This window comes from Patella vulgata, chromosome 5, assembly GCF_932274485.2.
Source record: "Patella vulgata chromosome 5, xgPatVulg1.2, whole genome shotgun sequence".
Taxonomy (NCBI): domain Eukaryota; kingdom Metazoa; phylum Mollusca; class Gastropoda; family Patellidae; genus Patella; species Patella vulgata.
In genome coordinates this window covers 74,379,152-74,398,212 of record NC_065883.2, presented here as the reverse complement: position 1 = coordinate 74,398,212, position 19,061 = coordinate 74,379,152, and the positions used below count along the sequence as shown (strand labels likewise).

At 36.5% G+C, this 19,061-nt stretch overlaps 2 protein-coding genes across 2 annotated transcripts; one reads left to right on the top strand and one right to left on the bottom strand.

Moving 5' to 3' along the window:
• Positions 1-3,898: 3,898 nt before the first annotated feature.
• LOC126822380 (tubulinyl-Tyr carboxypeptidase 1) lies at positions 3,899-13,835 on the bottom strand. Its single transcript, XM_050551266.2, has 9 exons — positions 12,937-13,835; positions 12,251-12,342; positions 11,081-11,137; positions 10,029-10,103; positions 9,342-9,513; positions 7,695-7,740; positions 7,315-7,394; positions 4,875-5,077; positions 3,899-4,207 (listed from the first exon to the last, which is right to left on the bottom strand). Exons 1-9 carry the CDS (start codon positions 13,321-13,323, stop codon positions 4,072-4,074), a joined length of 1,248 nt encoding a protein of 415 aa, XP_050407223.1. The 5' UTR covers positions 13,324-13,835; the 3' UTR covers positions 3,899-4,071.
• Positions 13,836-14,048: 213 nt separating this feature from the next.
• LOC126822403 (ergosterol biosynthetic protein 28 homolog) lies at positions 14,049-18,127 on the top strand. The gene is made up of 4 exons (XM_050551302.2): positions 14,049-14,297; positions 15,268-15,358; positions 16,936-17,054; positions 17,987-18,127. The coding sequence occupies exons 1-4, from the start codon at positions 14,147-14,149 to the stop codon at positions 18,112-18,114; spliced, it is 489 nt and encodes a 162-aa protein (XP_050407259.1). The 5' UTR covers positions 14,049-14,146; the 3' UTR covers positions 18,115-18,127.
• Positions 18,128-19,061: the final 934 nt, after the last annotated feature.

Sequence of the window (19,061 nt, the reverse complement as noted above, 5' to 3'; positions counted from 1 at the left end):
ATAATTAAATTGTTCCTAAAGTTATACAATATCAACAAATAACATTATACAGAAATATTAATATAAACCAAAAGCATTTATCAAAAACATCATACCTAAATTTAAAAGATGATTTATCTTTTAATGTATAATGGTGACATAACGTTAGTCTTTTTTTTTTTATGATAAACTGAAATTAAATTCCTATTGTTCTGCTCCGATTGGGCTAATGAAGACGGGCATACAGTGTGCCATGAGGGAAATTTTGCCCGGACAATGGCACTATAGCCTACTCTTATATCGAATTCCAACTGCCAATGGATCTTTTATGTGCACATCCCCTACGAATGACCATACCTTGGCTCTTGCCAGACTCTCAGGTTCTGCACCACTGACAAGAAGGAACTATGATGAATTTTCTCTGACAACACAGGGATCGATCACAAGACCTCCCGATTAGCGAGCCAATGTCTTACTCACTGAACTACCGTGGCTCCCTTTTATGATAAACACTTTTGTAGAATAATATTGTGCCACGTTTAAAATAACATGACAATTCAGATTTATCAAAAACTTCATATCAAAATTTAAAAGATGATATATAATGGTCGTATAAATAAATAACGTTACTCTTTACTTACAATAAACTTTTTTGTAGTATAATAATAATAAAATAACACTGCAATTAGACATGCATTATGCAAGATCTAAATCTGCCAATTACATGTCTTTCTTTAAGCCTGAAATGTTTTCTAAATTATTAATTAGACATTAATTAACTTATCCAGACCAAAATCAACTCTCGATGCCATCACTAGCTTGCGATATATAGTGGATTTGAATACATTTCATGACGGATGATTTAACGTAGAAATGTAGAACCAAGACTTTGTGGTAATTATGACGTTCAAGGCTAGCCTAAAATTGAATCACTTATATCTCGTTTCAGAGTGAAACAATTTGACTGAAATTTTCAGCATTTTCTGTTTTCATTATCTGTTTTTTATCTGTCAGCTCCATAATTTAATGCCCCTTTAAGTTTAGATCAAAATTTAAAAGATGATATATTTATGTATAAATATATTTTAGTAACTTAAATAAATAAATAAATAATACTTTTTTCTATAATAATATTGTACCCCGTTTAAAATAACTCGAAATAAATTCTTGTCTATAAAGATCAACATTTAAATACAATCATAAATTACCAGCAGTTCTAAATTATTGTACAATAACATTTAAAATTCTCAGCAGTATACAAGTTAACGAATAATATATTCTAAAATATTGTAGAAAAACATTTAAATACTCAAGTGTACAAGTTAACAAATATATTCGAAATTATTGTACAATAACATTTAAAATCTCAGCAGTATACAAGTTAACGAATATTATATTCTAAATTACTGAACACTAACATTTAAAATTCTCAGCAGTATACAAGAATTCTAAATTCCTATACAATAACATTTAAAATTCTCAGCAGTATACAAGAATATTATATTCTTAATTATTGTACAATAACATTTATAATTCTCAGAAGTACCTGTACCCTGGCAGATAAATATTAACACAGGGTATACACAGGTACTAAGAATATTACTCTGTGACCTTTCAACGATGAAATTATCGTCTTTTATCAATAAAATAATATAAATATGTGAATGGTAGACAAATATATACAGAATATACTATACAACAAAAATAATAATAAATATTAATTTGTTAATATTTGAAATCCTTCGTTTAAACAATTATATATATTTTTAATAACATAAAATCTCAGCAGTGTTCTCTTTATATATACAAACATTTGTTTTTGCTATACAGAATATTTCATTAGTATTCCCTTTAACAGACATTATTGTATTAATCACGGCAGTTTTATGGAAAACAATCACAAATGTTCTATGGAAAACAATCACAATGGTTCTATGGAAAACAATCACAATGGTTCTATGGAAAACAAACACGAATGTTCCAGGGAAAACAATCACGGCAGTTCTATGAAAAACAATCACGATAGTTCTATGGAAAACAATCACAAATGTTCTATGGAAAACAATCACAAATGTTCTATGGAAAACAATCACAAATGTCCTATGGAAAACAATCATGGCAGTTTTATGGAAAACAATCATGGCTGTTCTATGGAAAACAATCACTGCAGTTCTATGAAAAACAATCACGATAGTTCTATGGAAAACAATCACGACAGTCTATGGAAAACAATCACTGGGTTTTAATGAAAGTATGTAAATTCTCTTTGCTCTTCGGATAAAATACAGTCTTCCGTAGATATGATGTGATTATTTTAATGTTTTCATTTGCTATTATAAACAGTAAATTGGTATTGTACAAAAACCATTTGGAAGTATTCCCTTCCATAAATTTAAATTGGTCACCATATGGAACATCAAAGCAGTATACAGTTTAATAAATATTAATGTACAATAACATTTCAAATTCTGAGTAGTAAGACACTCTCTTTAAAATAAATATTAATTCTTTACCATACAACATCTTGACAGTACATAACCATCTTGACAGTACATAGACATAACCATCATGACAGTACATCAACATCTTGACAGTACATGTCTTGACAGTACATCAACATCATGACAGTACATAACCATCTTGACAGTACATAACCATCTTGACAGTACATAAACATCTTGACAGTACATAAACATCTTGACAGTACATAAACATCTTGACAGTACATAACCATCATGACAGTACATAACCATCTTATAAACATCTTGACAGTACATAACCATCATGACAGTACATAACCATCTTGACAGTACATAACCATCTTGACAGTACATAAACATCTTGACAGTACATAACCATCTTCATTCTTATTAGATCTCATTATGATAATAAAATAATTCTACATTCAAAATAATAAATTCTCAGCAGTACCCACTTTATCAAGTTTCTATGAGTAGGTTCTCAACAGTACCCACTTTATTAATTTTATATGAGTAAATTCTCAACTGTGCTCACTTTATCGAGTTTCTAAGAGTAAATGTATAGCAGTACTTGATTTATCATGTTTTTGTGAGTAAATTCCCAGCATATCTCAGTTTATCAAGTTTATATGAGTAAATTCTCAGCAGTACTCACTTTATCCAGTTTCTATGAGTAAATTCTCGGCAGAACTCAATTTATCATGTTTTTATGAAAATATCCTCAGCCGTACCAAATTTATAAAGCTTATATAAATAAATAAATTCTCAGCAGTACTCACTTTATTAAGTTCCTATGAGTAAATTCTTAGCAGAACTCAATTTATCAAGTTTCTATGAAAATATTCTCTGCAGTATTAAATTTATAAAGTTTTTATGGATAAATTCTACGCAGAACTCAATTTGATGAACATACATAAAGCACAGAAAATATTGTGTTACCAATGACAAAACCCAGACAAAACGGGATAGTTATTAACATTATATTCTGTTTTAGAGACATGTGCTGTTGAGAAGTCGACTGTTCCTATGGTAAAATTATATTCTGTTTTAGACACATGTGCTGTTCAGTAATAGACTGTTTATATGGTAACATTATATTCTCTTTTTTGTTCTGTTCACTAGTCGCCTGTTCACATGGCAATCACTTGTTCAGCAACCGACTGTTGATCAATGGTAATATTATATTCTGTTATAGAAACTTGTGCTGTTCATGATGTAGATACTTATACAGGCCACAATTTTATAGAATACAATTACTACTTATTATTGAGCGATGTTCTGACTAGGTTTCTCTAGTCATTATCAAGCAATAATAAAATATGATCTATAACAAGACAATATATACATGTACACAACAATACTTAGTTAATGCTGACCAACCAGAGATACCCCTTAATTGCACGTACCTAAAGGGAATCTAATTTAATTAGTCAGTAATAAGCAGCAGTAATTGTATTCCATAAAATTGTGACCAGTATACTCCAGTTCAATTACTAAATAATGTTTTGGGTTTTCTTTGTACTGTTGACTAGGAGGTTGTTGATATGGTAACATTGTATTCTGGTTTGGACACTTCCACTGTTCAGGAGTAGGCTGTTCTCACAAGGTAATATTATATTCTGAGTAAATATTCGTTATTTCCCGAAGAGACAGGAGATTTAAGAGAATGTTGTGAATTATCTTGTATCGATGTTTGTGTATGTCCTCCATTACTTGTTGATATACTCTGTTCAGTTATACCGAATTGTCTGAAAAATAAACCGAAGAAAACTATAAATAAAATCTGAAAAGCCGTTTATATTTATGATTGTAAACATAATTTGGTTTCCAAATGGAAAATCACAGTAGACCAATCTTTCAGCCACACAGGTTAAGAGAGAGAGAGAGGGACAGAGAGAGAGAGAGAAATGGGGTTAACACAAACTAGGTAATTTCTGGACTAACATATGATTTCGATCTCAATTTTGTACATGACAAGGAATGGGAGAGCGAGAAATGATGTTTAACGTCCACTCGACACAAACTGGGTCATTTTGGGACTAACATATGGTTCAATTTTATTTCAATAATTCGCTTGCGCGTAGGGTTCTTTAGCAGAGGGAGTAAACTGGAGGACCCAGAGAAAACCCACAAGGTTGGACAGGCTACCCTACTCCTTGTCACGTACAACTGGGGAATCGGAATCATGTCAATTGAATCAATGAGACCTTATAATACAATGCGCACGCGCTAACCATTCGGATATCCAACCCCCTTAAAGTTGAACATGTTTGCTTAGTCTTTGTGTGTATGAAGATAGTACTGGTATATACTAATATTTGAAAATGACTGCCATTCAGTGCAGAGATCCATTCTCAATGTAGCTAGTTCTCTGTGCACGGAATGTGTTTCAACCCAACATGAAATATAACTTACGAGAATGATGATTTAGTAGATACTTGTGATTTACTGCTACTACTAGAACAATCTTTTACTGTATCGATAAATGTAGACATTTTCTTGGGCGCTCCTGGTGGCATAGTCCACGATCTGGCTTTGGACCGAATAACTTTAGCATGTTGATCCAAATCTCGAACCATTTCTTTCTTCAATGATTTACATACATTTATGTTAATACACTGCAAGAAAAATTATTTACCATTTTGTGACATGTTTTAAATTAATGGGACTGACTATGAGGCATAGCCAGAGTTTAAACATACTCTGTATAAAAGAGAGAGAGACAGAGAGAGAGAGAGATGGGGTTACCGTCCACTCAACACAAACTAGGTCATTTCAGGGCTAACATGGTTCAATTTTTGTTTCAATAATTCGCTTGCACGTAGGGGTCTTTAGCTGTGGGAGGAAACCTGAGGATCCGGGGAAAACACACAAGGTTGGTCAGACGACCCTACTCCTTGTTACGTACAACTGGGGACTCGAAACAACACCAGTTGACAGACCTTATGATACAACACGCAAGCGCTAACCATTCAGCCATCCCCATCATAACCCAACTTGCAATTCAACTTGAAATATTATTTGTGACTCGGTAGTCGTGAGGCTTGTGACTTGATAGAAATAAGGACTCGAGTCGTGGTGAAGGGACATAACTCCTACATACCTTATTTGCCATAAATTGCTGACTCACTTGATTAACTGGTGACTTAAACGGGACTCGGGCATTGTGAAGACTTGGGGCTCGACTCAGTACTAAAGTCAGCAACTGGCAACTAGACTCGGTACTAAAGTCAGCAACTGGCAACTCGACTCAGTACTAAAGTCAGCAACTGGCGACTCGACTCGGTACTAAAGTCAGCAACTGGCGACTCGACTCCAATCCGTACTAAAGTCAGCAACTGGCGACTCGACTCAGTACTAAAGTCAGCAACTGGCAACTCGAATCGGTACTAAAGTCAGCAACTGGCGACTCGACTCGGTACTAAAGTCAGCAACTGGCGACTCGACTCCACTCAGTACTAAAGTCAGTGACTTGGGGCTCGACTCAGTACTAAAGTCAGCAACTGGCAACTCGACTCGGTACTAAAGTCAGCAACTGGCGACTCGACTCCACTCAGTACTAAAGTCAGTGACTTGGGGCTCGACTCAGTACTAAAGTCAGCAACTGGCAACTCGACTCGGTACTAAAGTCAGCAACTGGCGACTCGACTCCACTCAGTACTAAAGTCAGTGACTTGGGGCTCGACTCAGTACTAAAGTCAGTGACTTGGGGCTCGACTCAGTAATAAAGTCAGCAACTGGCAACTCGACTCGGTACTAAAGTCAGCAACTGGCGACTCGACTCCACTCAGTACTAAAGTCAGTGACTTGGGGCTCGACTCAGTACTAAAGTCAGTGACTTGGGGCTCAACTCAGTACTAAAGTCAGCAAATAGCAACTCGACTCGGTACTAAAGTCAGCAACTGGCGACTCGACTCCACTCAGTACTTAAGTCAGTGACTTGGGGCTCGACTCAGTACTAAAGTCAGTGACTTGTGGACTCGATTCAGTACTAAAGTCAGTGACTTGGGGCTTGACTCAGTACTAAAGTCAGTGACTGGGGACTGATGGGAATCAAAACCACACACTTGACTCAATGACAGAATCTTTATGATTTCACGCACACACGTTGAACCACAAGACCACCCATCCCCTCTCACACTCTTTAAACATGCTTATTAATATACCACCAGACCAATGACAAGGAGTAGGGTCACCTATCCAACATTGTTTTCTTCGGGTCCTCCCACTGCTAAAGACTCCTATGCGCAAGTGAATTATTGAAATAAAATTGAACCATGTGTTAGTCCCGAAATATATAAATGTAAATATATATTGCATACAGGTAAATGAACACTAAACAAAGCTATATTAAAGTAGCTAAGTCTCTAACTCAATATCATCCAAATTCTTCGACATTGAAAACACAAATTATTTGTCTATTTAAATCAACATTGATGTTGTGATCTTAGCGGAAAAAAGTGGGCTTCTGATATCCAATATTTAAGACAAAATAAACTTTTTACCATTGGTACACGAATCGTGTACCATAACACGTTTCAGCGTCATTTGTAACAAGGGGCTCGAAGAATGAGGCTAGACATATTCCACGGTGACGCTATATTCTTATCTGGAGAGCATGCGCATTAAATAATATCGGTGTAGACTGGTATAACCAAACTCTGGAAATAGCCATTCGATTGAGATTTCTGGCGTATTTCACCGAACTTAACTGATTAGAAATTACAGTAAAAACAGAAACGATTGAATGTAAATCAGTTTATATACATTCATATTACATTATTATAAGTGTTGTGATGCATTTGTATCAATTTCTAGGTCCCAAATATTAGCGACTTAGCTCCTTTAAACCTACCTTCCATGGAATAGTTTCATAACTATGTGGATCATGAATAATAGGTAATCCCACTTTTACTTTTTTTAACTCATGGTGAACTGGAGAGAGAAAAAAATTAAACATAACAGTTTCCAGACAACAAATATACGCCCACCAGTTTCATTTTGAAATGTCAACAACTGTATACATAAAATGTAGGCATATAAAAACAACTGAAATATGTAATAAATACTACGATTTATGTGTAAACAATGCACGCGCCACTGAGCCAATGATTGAAGGTAGTCATCTTTTACAGAGATATTAGAAGACTTTCGTAATCCTCTGTGAAACAGATTGGATAAATGTATCGAAAAGTAACATAAATATTTCTAAAAACTTCATATAAACTTACTTACATTTGATATAATACTTCTGAAAATCTAAAATCAAATCTGAAAGCGTCTGAAAAGAAAAGAAATAAAAATTATTACATCGATACCAGATAGTTTCATCCACAATTGGCATCGTGGAGAGAGGTTACTATTTCCGACAACAATTTACGGATAAACTTATATAATATTAAATGTCTTGATTTTAGCATATCATACGCTCGTAAGTTGTGTGCTTTTCAGAGCATAATAAATGTCTATTACATACATTATTCAAGAGTTAAATCGGCCTATTGTAGGTCTTTCTTTAGGCCTGAAATGTTATCTAAATTATTAATTAGACATTAATTAACTTATCCAGACCATAATCAACTCTCGATGCCATTGTTAGCCTGCGATATTTACTAGATTGGAATCAGATCTGTTCAACACACATTAATGATTAAATCAAAAAATGGATAATCGAGACTATGTTTTTTATCGTACCGACTTTAGTAATGATGACTGAGGCTAGGCCCAAAATTCAATTGCTAAAATTCTCGGTTTAGAGTTGATCAATTTGACTGAAATTTTCAGTAAATTCCCTTTACATTATCTAGTTTTTAACTATTTATCTAATCTCCCATAATGTATCTTTAATATTTTTAGATTATCATGAAAGATACAGACAAATTTTATTTGTTCATAAAATATTTCACAACTTTATCAAAGCCCGGGAGCCACGATGGCTAAGTGGGTAAGATGCTGGCTCGCTAGCCTGGAGGTGGGATGTTCGATCTCTGCATAGGCCGAGAAAGTTTATCAGGATTATTTCGACAGGGTTTCCCCCTGACGGCTGTCTAGTAATTTGGATGGGACGAAAAACTGGGGTCCTGTGTATACACTGTATGGCGTATGCCCGTCTTCACTAGCCCAGTCAGAACAGAACAGTAGGCCCTTGTTTTTTTCCCCATCCAAATGACTAGACAGTTGTCCTTGTCAGGCCCTTTCTATCCTTCACCACTGACAAGAGGAACCAAGGCCATAAAATCTTGATGAAATTTTTCGGGCAAAACCGGGAGCGAACTCGCGATCTCCAGACTAGCGAGCCAGTGTCTTACCCACTTAGCCACTGTGGCTCCATAAACACAGAAGGTTATTTAAACTGTATTTATTTATCTTGTACAGGGGGGTTGTTGTATCATAAGGTCTGTCATTGAGTCATCTGGCATGGTTTCGATTACCCGGTTGTACGTGACAAGGAGTAGGGTCGCCTGTCCAACCTCATGGGTTTTCTCCGGGTCCTCCAGTTTCCTCCCACTGCTAAAGAGAGAGAGAGAAATGGGGTTTAACGTCCATTCGACACAAACTAGGTCATTTCATGACTAACATATGATTCAATTTTATTTCAATAATTTGGTTGCACATACATGTAGGGGTTTTTAGCAGTGGGAGGAAACAGGAGACCAGGAGAAAACCCACGAGGTTGGACAGGCGACCCTATTCCTTGTCACGTACAAACGGGGATTTGTAACCACGTCAGTTGACTCAATGACAGGCCTTATAATACAGCATGCACGTGCTAACCATTCGGCCATCCACCCACCCCCCACTGCTAAAGACCCCTCTGCCCTAACGAATTATAGATATAAAACTGGACCATATGTTAGTCCCGAAATGACCAATTCTGTTTACCTTGTACTGTAATGGTTTATACATCAGTTCCTCTCTTCTACTCATTCCAATAGCACCATATAATCCTCCATAATACACACCTAATACAACATGACGATGTACATGACATCCGAACGTACTTTTAAAACTTATAGCATATCTCTCTAAACCCATTGTACCATTCGTTAAAAATCTGTACCAGTTAAGATATCTTTTTATAATCTGCAGATACATGTAGCATATCTGGACCTGACGGCCATGTGGGTATCCTAGTAGAAACATCAACGCAAATTAGTAAATCAAAAGTTTGACGTCATAGCATCAAAAGCCGCTTGCATGACCCCTGACACAACCTCCAACTACAACCAGTCAGCTCTTTATGTAGTGGAGGCTATCGAAGGAATATCAGATTGCCCTTGTCAGTGATGCACACGGAGGGGGGGGGAAGGCCTGGCAAGAGACAGCTTTTAGTCATTCGGATGGTAAAAATACCCAACATGATCCAATGTACACATTGGTTGTTAGAATGTATGTAAAAGAATCCTTGACAGTTGGAATTGTAGGTGAAAATGCAGCTGTCTATGCAAATTTCCCGTATAGCCCACTGGTTGGTATATGACCATCTTCATTAGCCTACTTGGTACAGAAAAGTTGGACGTTTAAACTTATTTCATTCTGTTTTATTCGACTGTTTGAAGTAAAGGATACGTGCCAAGTATAACTGCTTCTAAACATTTAATAGGTAAAGCTTCTCGTATCATCTCTTTTGCACTTTCCATTAACCTGAGGGATAAAAACAATCATCAGTATTATTATATCTAGTTGATCAAATCGGGCTTGGAAATAATGATATTATTTGTAGGCATACCAGACACATGTAAGCATCATTAATGACTGAAGCTGTACCTGATATTTGGAACTTTGTGCCAGAATTATAAATGTATTAATTATATCTATATAAATAAAATTAAAGATGTCTGTCTCTGTGTGTGTCCGCCCATCACGCTTCGTCAGTGAACTCAACCCCCACAAATGTGACTGGTATCAAATTAACCAGTATGACCCGGTTAATTGTCTTAGGCCATCAAATTTGGGGCCTTGGTGAATTAGGCCCTGGATCTTTTTTCACGAAATCTTAACTAAAGATAAAATCCAAATTTTAGTAGATACTTCAATTTTCATTGGCTAAGCACTAACATCAATCTAATATTATCCAATCAAATTACTAAAATTTGGATTTTATCTTAGTTCAAAATTTAGTGAAACAGGCCCCTGTTCGAATTTGGGCCCGTGGTGAATTTGGGCCCAAGGAAAATTTGACCTCTGGCAAATTTGGGCCCTTGGCAAATTTGGATCCGGGGTGATTTAGGCCCCGACAGAATTTGGGTCCCTGGCAAATTGGGCCCCAGGGAGAGAGAGAATTGCGGTTTAAAGTCCACTCGACACAAACTGAGTCATTTCGGGACAAAGATTTTGGTTAAATTTCATTTAAAAAAATTCTTGCTCGTAGGGATTTTTAGCAGTGAAAGGAAACCAGAGAACCCGGAGAAAACCCAAGAGATTTGACAGGCAACCCTACTCCTTATCACTTACAACTGGGGAATCGAAACCACGCCAGTTGACTCAATGACAGACCTTATGATCTACATCCCCATCCCCCTCCCTCCAAACATAAATGTAGAAATGAAACAAATTGAATAAATGTTGAATGAACAACTTATTTAAACCTATCAATCATATTCACTGTGTACATTATTTACCCAGAGATTGGTCTGTTTTTCTTTATCTCAAAAAACTGAGTTCCTGTATGATTATATCTATGTTGTATTAAGGAAATTTAGAAATAAACATCATCAATTAAAGATACATTATGGGAGATTTGATAACAAGTTGGCAGTTCTCGCTATAATAGTTAAAAACTAGATAATGTAAAGGCAATTTGCTGAAAATTTCATTCAAATTGATCCACCATGAACCGAGAACAAAGCGATTGAATTTCCGCCTAGCCTTGATCATCATTACTAAAGTCAGTACGATAAACAGCATAGTCTCGATTATCCATTTAATCGTTAAATCGTCAAGGAAAGTTATGCAGCAAATCGGCTCACAATCCACTAAAGATCGCAGGCTAGCGATGCGATCTAGAGTTGATTATGGTCTGGTTAGGTTAATTAATGTCTAATTAATAATTAGATAACATTTCAGGCCTAAAGAAAGACCTGCAATAGACAGATTTAGCTCTTGCATAATGTATGTTTAAGTTAACTTTATTATATGGATTAACTTATAACTTTAACCCATCATTACTGGAAAACTACAATACTGTGAAGGTTATATCTCTAAAGGAATTCCAGTCAAGAAATGGAGAAAATGAGAGAGAGAGAGAGATGGTGTTTAAGGTCTACCCGGCACAAACTAGGTCATTTTGGGACTAAAATGGTTCAATTTTATTTTATTTCACTAATTCTCTTGCGCGTAGGGGTCTTTAGCAGTGGGAAGAAACCGGAGGACCAAGAGAAAACTCACGAGGTTGGACAGGCGACCTTTCTCCTTGTCAAGTACAAGCGGGGAATCAAAACCACACCACTTGACTCAATGACAGACCTTATGATACAACGCATACGCACTAACCATTCGGCTACACAACCCCCGGAAATACAGACATAAACATCACTAACATTATTTAACTTTATCATAAACTTATAACTTTAACCCATCCTTAAAGCTGCTAAACATTTGAAGGATTTCACATTCTTGTCAGTCAAGAAACGATTCAGTTCCATTGAGTAGGCCTATTTACAAAGTTATCATGAATTAAAAATTTCCCCAACATTCCGAATCCAATGCAGACAACATATACAGGGTAGTGCCAACTATAATTTTTATATAACATCTTTTGATGGGCCTATTTTAAATTTTATGAAGGATACTGTAATTCTCTCATATAATTTTGAATTTTCTCCAGTTTCTCGGCAACAGGCATCTGAACAGGTAACGAAAATGGTGGCTGTGGTGTTGGTATCTAAAGTAGAGACAAAAATATTTTTACAATTATGAACAATAAAAGAAAGTAATAGAATAAGATTTATTGTCTTGTTAAAGCAATAACTTGTATGATAAATTTAATGTTCAGTTGATAAACACGTACGGTGAATGTAAATAAAATCTTGTCCAGGCATATTTGCAAACTCTCTTCCAAGTCATACTGCTAAGGGATATTTTACATGAACTATTAGTATTTGCCTGAAAACCATACCCTAATATAAAATGAGAAATGCTTGTGGTCAATATGTTTCACCTACCGGGGGGTTGTTTGGTCTATTGGATTAACATGCATGTGTTAGATCATAAGGTCTGTCATTGAATCAAGTGGCGTTATTTTGATTCCCTACTTGTACATTACAAGAAGTAGGGTCGTCTGTCCAACCTCGTGGGTATTCTCCGGGTTCTCCAGTTTCCTCCCACAGCTAAAGAACCCCTTGGTGCAAGTGAAATTAATTAAACCATATGTTAGTCTCGAAATGAGCTAGTTTGTGTCGAGTGGATGTTAAACCCCATTTTTTTTCCCGTTTTACCATGGACCTTATAATATTATAAGGTCCATGGTTTTACTCACCTGTGGTAAATCTTTGGCACCTCGAATACTACACACCATATTATAACCACCGGGATGTATCTTAGCAACATGATCCCACATTCTATCCCATGTTTTATCTTCCACAGGAAAACCGCTTTTATTTACCCAAAACCAGACTCCATTTTCCTCTTGTCCATCATCTCTACTGCTTTCATCATTTCTACTTCGCAGTGAAGCATGAGTTTGACTTCGTTCAAAACCTGGAGTCTGAGGTTTCATTGATGGTAATGAATGTCGAGACCTTCGTTTGTTTCTGAAACCAGCTATAGATCTCGGCCTTTGTGGATCCAATAAGCTTTGTTCGGGAATTCTTATTAAGGACCCAAAATTACCCAAAACTGGTGAATATCTCTTTGGTGATGACATCAAGGATATATTGTAACATGTTTTGCTGGACTACCTAGTACAGTATTTGTAATTTGTAAATCATATATATAATTTTTAAATTATTCGTATCCAGGTCACTTATCCCACAACATAATCATCATAATGATCTGTGTGACACAGCATATGTGTTAAAAAAATAAATAAATAAAAGAAAGAAGAACGGTAGATCTGACTTGATAGTTTGCAGTAAAGTGAATAGACAGCTTGCCAAGTGAGAATTGAAATTGACTGAATCAATAACTACATTTACTGACACATGCTGAGAATGGTGGCTAGGTTTAGTCAGTTATCAGGATTTTTTTTTTTTCTCTGTCTTTCACGATCTCAGATATTCCGTTTTTGCACAGCAAAATATTCAAACAAATTTGATCATCCCAAATTCCTCAAAAAACAAAACTCTGATAATTAAATTTCATCTTTTGGGAGTTCTTCCAGTTAAAAAGGGGGTAAATTTACCATTATTTTTGCATTGTTTATTGTGTATTCATGGAGGCCGCCATTTGTTTATTGGTTGTTATCTTAAGCGCGTCTGTTTCCGGTTTACGACATTCAGATCGGACAATTTCTTTTTATTTTCTGTTATATAGACTAAATTACGGAAAGGATGTTTTTCTAATTGCAATCAATTTTAAAATAACGATATGTTTTATTTATTCAAGAAAAAACAAACTTAAATTACAATCCAGACATTTACGACTATTAACATCAACTAAATCATGCCACGGATCGACCCATTAATTGACCCCGCAAAGTTCATCAAGGATTAACACATTTCTTGTAGCAGACGCTTTATTCCAGAGAAATGGTAACTGAAGTGTTTGCTGAGAGATATATGCGCTATCTACGAGTGTGGATTGGTTTTGTGGCTATTATGGCTTTAGGAAACACAGTCCAATGCTTTGTAGATCCACAATTGTTAAAATCTAAATTATATACAGTCACTCCAAGCAATGGTAAGCAATGTGTTATTGGTACCAGTACCAAACCAAAACAGTAAATGAAATGAAATGGGGTTTAACCTCCTACTGTTCTGCTCGAAACTGGGCTAATGAAGATGGGTATACGCCATACAGTGTGCTATAAGGGAAATTTTCCTGGACGAAGGCACTACGGCCCACACTCTAATATCAAATTCCAATTGTCAAGGGATTTTTTACGTGCCAATGTGTAGACTGGACCTCAGTTTTTTGTACCATCTGTACGACTAGACAGCTGTCCTTGTCAGGCCCTCCATCCTGCATCACTTGCAAGGGGGAACCACGCCGGAAAATAAGGATGAACTTTCTCGGTCAATGTAGGGATCAAATACCCGACCTCCAGGCTAGTGAACCAGCGTCTTACCCACTTCGCCAGCTAATCAGTCACAGGCTGTACTTGCACAACAGCTCCACAAAATAATAAACTCTAAAGGGATCGAATGGTAGGATGCTTGGGCTTTAGATCAGAAGGTCTGTCATTGCATGAGCCCACACTTGTACATGACACTGAGTAGGGTCAGCTGCTTAGCCTTCTGGATTTTCCCAGAGTCTGTTGATTTCCTGTCACAGCTAAAGAAAGAATCTTACATGCATGCGAATTATTGAAATAAAACTGTTAGTCCCAAAATGACCTAGTTTCTATTTGAGTTAACATTAAACTCTCTCTCTAAACCCAATTAATTACTCTCTCTCTACATTAAACCCAATTAATTACTCTCTCTCTCCATTAAACCCAATTAATTACTCTCTCTCTACATTAAACCCAATTACTCTCTCTCTACATTAAACCCAATTACTCTCTCTCTACATTAAACCCAATTACTCTCTCTCTACATTAAACCCAATTACTCTCTCTCTACATTAAACCCAATTACTCTCTCTCTACATTAAACCCAATTACTCTCTCTCTCTCTCTCTCTCATATCATTGATGGATCTAATTGTAGTGAATGGACTGGTAGCTCGATTATTTGGTGTATGGACTTTGTTGTCTGGTGTTTTAAGATTTTATTGTGCGGTTGATATTTATAACAAAGCGTAAGTATTTCACAACTTTAAGGGGGTATTACTATTTAAATCTTGGCGCGCACTTGCTCTCTAGCCTGGAGGACTGGAGGTCCAAGATCCAATACAAGCATTGGCCCAAATTGATCAGCAGTGAATATTCACTAGGCCACTACAATCACTGAGAGGGATCACATCGGTGCAGGTTAATTAGCTCATTAGCTCGCAATATTAACTTATTTCCCGCTGCAGATTAAATTGAAGTATTAGAAAAATAAATAAAGGTTTTTTAAGTATAAAAGGGTAGATTACACGAAAGCGTAAAATGAGTAAAAGGCACCATTACTATTTTAATTAAAGCGATGCTTCGTAATGTATTCCTCAACAAAATATCGCATTAATTAAAATAGTAATTGTGTTCCATATTATTTTGTGTGTTTATTATGATATCTGTATACATCATCTTCTATTACTGTTTAACGTCCGCTTCCTCTGAGGGTGATATCGTAGACAATTTATCTTATTTTTATTATCTTAGCACATGCACAGTTGTCTTTCTTGTGGGAGAAAGCCAGAATAAACCCACAAGGTTAAGAAGGCATGCCTATCTTCAAGCCATATATGCTCATACCAGGGATCAAATCCACGCATGCAAGCCAGGGGTGACTGGCCAGCTATAGCTCTAAGCATGACACTAGGCCACTAGGCCATCCCAACCGCAAGCCAGATGTGACCGGTCAGCTATAGCTCTAAGCATGACAATTTTGACCACTAGGCAGTCCCAACCGCAAGCCAGAGTTGACTGTCCAGCTAGAGCTCTAAGCATGACACTCTAGAGTCAAAAATGACCGGCAGTGAAAATTTTGAAGTGGAAGCCCTTCTCAAGAGCTCTAAGCGTGACACTCTAGACCACTAGGCTGTAGCACCAACCGCAAGCCAGAGGTGACCTGTCAGCTAGAGCTCTAAGCATGACACTCTAGTCCATAGCACCAACCGCAAGCCAGAGGTGACCTGTCAGCTAGAGTTCTAAGCGTGACACTCTAGACCACTAGGCTATCCCAACCCCCTATACACATCATACTATGAACATCTCTTATACAAGGTTCGCACACTCCTTGAATCTGCTTGAAAATCCTGGAAAAATGAAAATGTAATTTCCACTACTGGAAAATCCTGGAAAAACAAGATTACTACTTGAAACTCCTGGAAAATTAACAGCACTTCTTGAAACGCCTGGAAAATTAACAGCACTTCTTGAAACGCCTGGAAAATTAACATTTGTGGTTTCGCTATATATAATAAGATATAAAACTGAACGTAGTCATCGAATGTCTCTTCAAAAGTTCACAAGTTCGTTGCTGTAACTGTTCTTCAAGCGTAAAAAAAAAATACATTATGATGTAGAATTCTATACAGGGACTACTGGAATCTGGTAAAAGACTCCTGGGAAACTCCTAGAATTTTAAGTGTTCTGAGTTGTGCACACCCTGTTTGATTTCAGTGAACCAAATATCGCTGGGAGAATCGGTGAATTAATTTATTTCATAATTTGACATGATTTATTTTATTGATCTCCAATAAATATTTAACTTTTTGTTTTCTTTTTCTAGATTATACAACTTAACATATTTGTCCTTCTATCTGGCATTGGGACATTTTATATCAGAGGTTTTATTATTTAAATCAGCAGGATTTACTGTAGGAGTTATGGCACCATTATTAGTATCAAGTAAGTTACATTTTTCTTTGGCTCCCCAAACTATGCGAGAACATTTAACTTATTTAGGGGCCCCAGAGAATACCATACTCACAGCCTCTTTCTCAGTCCACCCTGAGTTTCCCAACAAGTCGTTGCCATGCAAGATACACCCACATTTTGCAAAAGATGGACAGAGAACAAGCTAAAAAAAGGTAGTGATTTTTCGTACAATCAAGGGTCATAATCCAAAAAGGTACAGTCCGATATGCGTGAATATCTACTGGGACTGGGATATAAACATATATTTTAAGTTTCGTCAAAATCAGATCAAAATTGTGACCTCTAGAGGGTCCACAACCTGAACATTACATACATTAACACTATTTGCGTACAAGGAGTAGCCATTTCGTTCGGCAGTTTTGTTCCGATTTTCACAACATTCGAATTCAATCATCACTACGGTGTAACGGTGATATATTTGAACATATTTTAAAATCGGATAAAATTGTGACCTCTAGAGGAACCACAAGCTAAAACTATCGAAAGTAACCGAGATCTTTGGGTTATATACATACATTTCAAGTTTCTTCTAAATCAGATAAAAATTGTGACCTCTATAGTGTCCACAAGCCAAAAACATAATTTTTCGTACAATCAGCGGACATAATCCATGAAGTTTCAATCTAATACATGCCAATATCAAAAGGAACCAAGATCTTTTGGAGATGATTCAAATGAACCTATATTTAAAGTTTCGTCAAAATCGGATAAGAATTTTGACCTATAGCGTGCCCACAAACAAATTGTGGACGAATGTCCGGACAGACAGGAGCGACGACAATATACGTCCACATGAAAATGACTATGGTGTGAGTAGTTTTCCAAAAAGAAAAGTTTTTATCCACATTATAATTATCAATCTATATGAATTTAACGTAAAATTATTAAATGATTTATTTCAGGTTTATCAATTGCGACTATGTCTATAGGATATTTATATCTAGGTCGTCGCTCATCCACGGATACATCCGATGAAAATAAATCTCTAGCAGGAAAATTACGGAGTGGAAAATACAAGAGAAAAGATTAATCAGTAATCAGTCATATATTTTAATAATTTCAATCAGTCATATACATGTATAAGGATTATACTCATATATTTTAATAATTTCATAATAAATCATTATCTGCCTGCTCTTTTTCCTTCCCAGATGGTTAGATCTATTTGATAAGGCCAACTTCAAGATGTAAACAGGGCTAGCACTAACCGTGGTTAGGGCACATTGGTCTATTAGGTTAGATAGATCTTATTGATAAGGCCAACTTCAAGTTTGATCAAAGATCACAAGATATAAACAGGGGTAACGTTAACCCTGGACCTAACCTTAATGTTTAGCCTAACCCAAACCCACAACCTCACCAACAATTACGTGCCCTAACCTTATTTACTTCTCAGCGACCTTGATGAAAGTTGAGCTGGCCTTAACAACTAGATTTAGCCTTCTGAAATGGTAGCCACGGTTGCTGAACTGAACATGAAGCTGATTCAATAACCAGAACAGAGGGCCTGGCAAGGAAAAAGCATCTATTTTGTTGTTTGAATGGGACAAAGAATGTAAGAACCCTCGACAGTTGGAATTGATAAAGAGTAGATGGTTACGCCGATGTCCAGGCACGCTGAATGGTATACGTCCGTCTTTGTGCAAATAAGTAAAATGTTAAACCATATTTGATTTCATTTCCTACTGAAATTGAAATGAAGTGGTGTTTAATGTCCTACTGTTCTGCTCCGACTGGGCTAAGGAAGGCTGGCATACGCCATACAGTGTGCTATGAGGACAATTTTGCCCGGGCAGCGGCACTACAACCTACTCTTATATCGAATTCCAACTGCCAAGGGATCTTTTACCTGCACGCCAATGTGTACACAGGATCTTTTTTTTCATGTCCCATCCTAAAGACTAGACAGCTGTCCTTGTCAGGCCCCCGTCCTGCACCACTGACAAGGGGAAACCACGTCAGAAAATCCCGATGAAC

Bases quoted from the DNA above. Each gene is read 5' to 3' on its own strand.
- LOC126822403 (XM_050551302.2), top strand. From the start codon at position 14,147: ATGGTAACTGAAGTGTTTGCTGAGAGATATATGCGCTATCTACGAGTG. The intron at 14,298-15,267 runs GTAAGCAATGTG...ATCTAATTGTAG, and splicing joins TACAGTCACTCCAAGCAATG to TGAATGGACTGGTAGCTCGA. The intron at 17,055-17,986 runs GTAAGTTACATT...GATTTATTTCAG, and splicing joins GGCACCATTATTAGTATCAA to GTTTATCAATTGCGACTATG.
- LOC126822380 (XM_050551266.2), bottom strand. From the start codon at position 13,323: ATGTCATCACCAAAGAGATATTCACCAGTTTTGGGTAATTTTGGGTCC. The intron at 5,078-7,314 runs GTAGGTTTAAAG...TTTTTCTTGCAG, and splicing joins ATGAAACTATTCCATGGAAG to TGTATTAACATAAATGTATG. The intron at 4,208-4,874 runs GTAAGTTATATT...TTTATTTTTCAG, and splicing joins TCTACTAAATCATCATTCTC to ACAATTCGGTATAACTGAAC.